This window comes from Furipterus horrens, unplaced genomic scaffold (assembly GCF_987537825.1).
Source record: "Furipterus horrens unplaced genomic scaffold, mFurHor1.1.pri manual_scaffold_6, whole genome shotgun sequence".
Lineage (NCBI taxonomy): Eukaryota > Metazoa > Chordata > Mammalia > Chiroptera > Furipteridae > Furipterus > Furipterus horrens.
This window is the reverse complement of record NW_028327176.1, coordinates 168,183,376-168,189,502: the sequence shown is the minus strand read 5'-3', so window position 1 is coordinate 168,189,502 and position 6,127 is coordinate 168,183,376. Positions and strand designations below refer to the sequence as shown.

The following is a 6,127-nucleotide window of genomic DNA, read 5'->3' as shown; positions in this document are numbered from 1 at the left end:
TTTTTTCTTCTTCTAGGTTTCTGGGATAAATATATGGAAATAAAAGGTGGAACTGTAACCTGATTTGGATTTTGGAGAAAGATCAACACACAAAGGAAAAAATAAACTGTTGGATAGCCCTCAGGAATGATGTCCTTTTGCCACAATATAATTAATATTTCCTGTGTGAAAAGCAGCTGGTCGAATGACGTCCGTGCCTCCCTGTATAGTTTAATGGTGCTCATAATTCTGACCACAGTGGTTGGCAATCTGGTAGTTATTATTTCCATAACACACTTCAAGCAACTTCATACCCCAACTAATTGGCTCATTCATTCCATGGCCACCGTGGACTTTTTGCTGGGATGCCTGGTCATGCCTTATAGCATGGTGAGATCTGTTGAGCACTGCTGGTGTTTTGGAGAAGTCTTCTGTAAAATTCACACCAGCATTGATATAATGCTGAGCTCAGCATCCATTTTCCATTTGTCCTTTATTTCCATTGACCGCTACTATGCTGTGTGTGACCCATTGAGATACAAAGCCAAGATCAGTGTCTTGGTTATTTTTGTGATGATATTCATTAGCTGGAGCATCCCTGCTCTTTTTGCATTTGGAATGATCTTTCTGGAGCTAAACTTCAAAGGAGCTGAACAGATGTATTACAAATACATTCATCGCTTAGGGGGTTGCTCTGTCTTCTTTAGCAAAACATCTGGGGTACTGGCCTTTATGACTTCCTTTTATATACCTGGATCTATTATGTTGTGTGTCTATTATAGAATATATTTTATAGCTAAAGGACAGGCAAGATCAATTAATGATTTGAATCAGAAGCTTCAAATTGGATTGGAAGAGAAAAATGGAATTTCACGAAGCAAAGAGAGAAAAGCTGCAAAGACTTTAGGGATTGTTATGGGAGTTTTCCTAATATGTTGGTGTCCTTTCTTTGTCTGCACGGTCATAGATCCTTTCCTGAACTATACTATTCCACTCACTGTGAATGATGCATTGATTTGGTTTGGCTACTTGAACTCTACTTTTAATCCAATGGTGTATGCATTTTTCTATCCCTGGTTCAGGAGAGCACTGAAGATGATTCTATTTGGTAAAATTTTCCAAAAAGATTCATCTAGGTATAAATTATTTTTAGAATCAAATCCATAGAATTATTATACCTTACTATTTTGCCAAACAGCTGGTGGTTATATTCATGAACACAGCATAATCAACCACATGCACCAATGGCAGAATCTTTTATCAATTATATGATCCTTGCCATTTTTACTATACATATGAAGTTTTGCAAGTTCAGAATTTATGGTCCTACATTAAAAAAACTTTTCCTGCTCTTTCATGAATTGCCATGAAATTGACAGTGGTCCTTCACTCCATTGTTCAGTGGTAGAAACTATGGGGCTGCATTTGGAAATGCAAATTATAGTGACTGTCATTCATTTGCTTAATTTTTTTTTTTTGTAAAATCAACTAAAAGTACACTTAAATGTTACTTATTAAATAATTATATATATTTTGCTATTTATCACAAATCCTTATTAATATGTATTCTAATTCTTTTTATGTTTATTTTTTAATTTGTTTTTACTGTTCATATTCTAATTCTTAAATATTTTTATTTTCATCTTTTTAAGATAGGTATTCTTGATTCTCATACTTGTAGAAAATTTGGAAAATAAAGAGAAAAATAAAAATAAAATACCACGGAAACATAAAAAGAAAAATATCACTTATAGCCCACTCCCTGAAAGAACTATATTGTTGAAATTCTTAAAAACATTATTTTTAGTGACTGTATAAAATTGCATTGTATGGATGTACAAAGATATTTTTTAACCATTTCTCTAGTGTTGACCACTTAGGCATTTTTAATTCCTTTAAAAAAAAACTTAAATCAGGTTTCTGTCAGTTATCTCTTCCCATAGCTCATGAAAGTGTCTGGAAGGATTTTATCATATTCCTAGGTTATGCCTGGTGTGATAGGACTCAGAATAAACTATATAAAGTAAAACAAATTCACTTTCTGGGCTCCAGGCTGCACCAAAAGAGAGGCTGTCATCCATCAAAGCAGCAAAACAAGAAGTATCATCAGAGTAGACCTACCATGCCTATTAGGATGACACGGACATAAAGAAGAACAAATGGTAGTTTCAAATAAGGTCCTCAAAAAGGGAGTGGGCAAACATTCTAAAGTATAAGCACTGATTTTCAGTTGAATTATTTCTCATTCAGACTTCCCACAGTCTGTTTCATGTTGGTAGTACCGGGGTTTAGATTTATTTATTTAATACTAGTGACTTATATTCATCAGTAAGTTTGAGCAAGGCAGCTAATTTTAAATGAAATTCAAGTCCACATTCCCATATGTAAATTTCTGTTCACAAACCTGATGGGGGCCTGAGGATCTGTCAAATCCTTTCAGCTATTAGAGTCTGTTTTAGGACTACATATTTTCTTCTATTGATCTGACTAGATTTTTGTTCTAGTCCATTTCAAAAGCATTCTCAGTTATCTTTTCATTTAGTATAGCGTAAGACAAGTTTGCTTAATCACTCCCGGTTTCAAAAGCTCCCTTGACAATGTTTTACCTGTGAGACCATTTTGTCAAATTTTAAAAAGGGAATAAAAACATTTAGAGATTTTTCTGTATCTTACAGCAAGTTTCTGTGGTGGTCTTCATTTGTTCCTATGCATTCTTCTTAAGATTATTCCTAGGTGTTTTTTACATTTGGGCTGTATGTTTTGTCTATTGTAAATAAATATTTTTAAGCCATTATATTTTCTGTGTAACCATTAGTGTTGGCATACAGTAAAAATTTATTTTAGTTTTTCAGTTGGCTGGTTTGGATTTTCACTTTATTTAGTCGTATTGTTACCAAGCAAAGCAGGGCTAGTTCATGTGATGCCTTGGTGTAAACCCAACAATTAGTGTTGAGAAAAACAGGTCTTTATTTACAATATTCCAACCTTGGGGGGTGGGGGAGCTGGGAGCACTTCAGCTCAGAACCCTGTTCTCCCAAAAGACTCAGCACTTTCCTTACTCCTCAAAAGGCTATAAACCAAAACCAAATCCAATAGTTCCCCATTTATTATCTGCCAGCTCTCTCCTTCAGGATCTGGGGTACGTTCTCATCAGCCTCTGTATAATAGTCCAGAAAAGCCATGTTACACTGGATCATGGTGAAGTCCAGGAAAGGCACAAGTCCTAAGAGAGTGTCCTCTCCATATGTCCCGAGTTCTAAGAGTCCAGATAGAGTCCAGGTCTGCAAGGCAGAGTCCTTGGCGGCTTCAGAGTCAGCAGGAGCAGGCACGATCAAAACAGCAGCATGCCAGCTTTCCTACTAGCCCAGGCCGCATGGCCAAATCCTGACTCCAAACTGCATAGCCGTTTACTCCTTCTCTGTTCTCACTGCAGACCAGCTTCACTACAAACTGCATAGCTCCTTGCCGCTTCTTCCTTCTCACTGCAGACCAGATTCACTACAAACTGAATGGCTGCTAGTTCACTACAGGCAGCATGGCTGAATTCCTTCTGGCTCATGGCTCCTTCCTCATGGCTACTCCTCCTCTCCTCTTCTCTTCTACACTCACTCTGCCCACATGACCCTCTCCCATGGTGGATCAGCTCTCCTACAAAACTGCCTGCCTGCTACATCATGGCTCTCTCTCTGTACATCAGACCTCTTAGCCAACCCCATCCACACCCTTTTAGACTGTGTGGCCTCTCCCTGATGCTCCTTCATCATGGCTCTCCGTAATTTTACATGCTGACCCCAAGCACCATATGTCATTGTTCTGAAAAGTATCTTAAGCCTATCATCTGCCTTTTACCTAGGGGCAGCATAGATTCCTTTCTGGAAAGGCTAGTATCTTATGCCTATCATCTTCCCTTTTGCCCTGGGCTGCAGCACAGCTATTATCTAGGTACCAACTTGCCGTAGATCTGCAAATTACCTTAAAAGCTGTACTATCTCCTTTTCCCACTCCAAAAAACCATGAGCTGTGGGGACTTTGGGGAGGAGCCCCACTCTGTTACAATATTATTCTCAAGCAATGTTAGTTTTATCTCTTTTGCAATGGTTATGATTCTTATTTATATTCCCTGATTTTTTATCAGTCAGGAATTTCTAAAGCAATGGTGATAAGAGTTATACTCTTTTACATTTATTTAAAACTACTATCTAGGCTTTAATACTGTCCTCATTTTTCTTGGAATAAGTTCATGACTCAGATAATTCTACCTTTTTACTTAGTGCTAAAGCCCTTATAGTCTACTTCTTTTTGTAGCCTCTGTTTTTAATGCTTATAGTAAGAGATAATCTATAACGCAACCTCTATGTAAAACAAGAAGAAAGGCTTATTTTGTTTTGCCATATATATTCCTACCCAGCTTTACTCTAGCTTCCATCCCCTCATGCAGAAAGTATGTTTGTCTTTTGGTCATCCACAGTCCATTTCTTATCTGGAATCCAATTAGTTTTTGAGAAATTTCTTATTTCAGCTAGATACATACAGTCTGTTGGAACTGTAATGAGAAGACTGGTCCCCTGCTCTTCCCCTTAGCTAGACAGATGGGTGAATAACACAAGCTAAAATTTCCAGGAAGCCTTTCCCTAGAATTTGAATCTTTACAGAAGGGATAAGAAGTGATCTTTAACAGAATGGTTAGCAGAAAACAATAAAGCCGTCTGTGTTTCCATTCCATCCATGTGTTAAGATCATAGCCAGACTGCTCTTGGTATTGTCAGGGTTCTTGCTTCCCAGACCCCAGAGCTGCCTGTTTGTCCATTTCCTAACTAAGTTCCCCAGTTTCTAATGGAGTCCTTTGAGAATAATTTTTGGCTGCGTGCCCATAAAAAACCTTAGTTTGATATACAATATTATGGTAAAAAAAAGTAATTACAACAACATAATATTCCTTTCTCAAGTCCAAACAACTTCCAGTTAAAACAGCCTCATTTCCCACTCTCCTCTCAAAGAGGACTATTCATACAAATTTCTACTCAGGAAGAGATAAAAATAAAGGTACTATCAAGAAAGATTTTTGGAACCGATTTGTTGTTAAAAATAGTGCCCTGGAAGTTCCATCCTGATTTTAGACTTGGTTTTTGAAGTCAATAATCCAATCTTTGTAGAGTCATAAATATTTGTCAAGGAAGTAGGGCAAACCATTTGAACTTTAATTCATTGTGGATTCTGGTGACTCACAGTTTCTGTTTAGTTGTACATTGTCAACAAGAGCTTGAACTTTAACTTAAATGTATAAAGATACATGAAGAATGATTAGTATTTTTTAATTTAGCAAACTATAAAGTGTACCAAAAAACTATTGATCAGAGAGATATTTTGAGCGCTGCATGAAAATAATCTACATAATGCAATAATCAGATTAAGCTAGGCATATGTGCATTTTCCAGTGTTTCGGTAAAGGTTATTGAGTACATGACCAGCTGTAAAAAGCATTCAAAGGAAGTAAATTTGTCTTGGACGGGTCCTGACATTTTTCCCCACATCCCAAAACTCCTTCTCCTAAAACCCCCTTCCCAAGTCCCTAACTCTTAGTGAAATTTATGCCTCTCTAACGTTCTATCTTTGTTAGAATGTTCCATTGGAAATGATTGTACTGTGAAGTCTTCCTTATCAGCCTCAGCATCTAATTTGGTTCTATCTTTGATTTTTCCCAGTAGGAAGAAATCACTGACACACAAATTTAAAGTTATCAGCATATGTATCAAATAAAGTGACTTAGAAGCTTAAAGTTAAGCTACTCACAATGGTTTATCAATGGCAAACTTTCTTCTTCTTTAATTTGTAAGTCAGATAAGCAATGATTGAGATGATAAACTCTAAAATGTGTTTATTGTTCAATGTTTTCACAATATGAAGTGTTACAGTAGTATTTCTCAGGAGCTATGATATAAGAATAAATAATGTGGATATTTAGACCCTATATCAAGAAGCTGATATGTGGTGAAGAGCGGAAGCTTGGGAGCCAGAGGCCAATGGGTTCAAATTCTAGCTCCAATATTTATCAGCTCTGATTTGAACAAAGTTACTTCAAGTTCTAAATCTCTGTTTACTCACCTACAAGAAGAGGACAATAATGTTACCTCCCCTCACCGGACTGTTG

General features: G+C 36.8%; 1 protein-coding gene across 1 annotated transcript; it reads left to right on the top strand.

The window, feature by feature from the left end:
- The first annotated feature begins 126 nt into the window (after nt 1–126).
- On the top strand, nt 127–1,459 carry TAAR1 (trace amine associated receptor 1). The gene has a single exon (XM_090280657.1). The coding sequence runs from the start codon at nt 127–129 to the stop codon at nt 1,144–1,146; it is 1,020 nt and encodes a 339-aa protein (XP_090136783.1). The 3' UTR covers nt 1,147–1,459.
- The last annotated feature ends 4,668 nt before the right edge of the window (nt 1,460–6,127 follow it).

Excerpts from the sequence above, each read along its gene's own strand:
- TAAR1 (XM_090280657.1), top strand. The coding sequence starts at position 127 with ATGATGTCCTTTTGCCACAATATAATTAATATTTCCTGTGTGAAAAGC.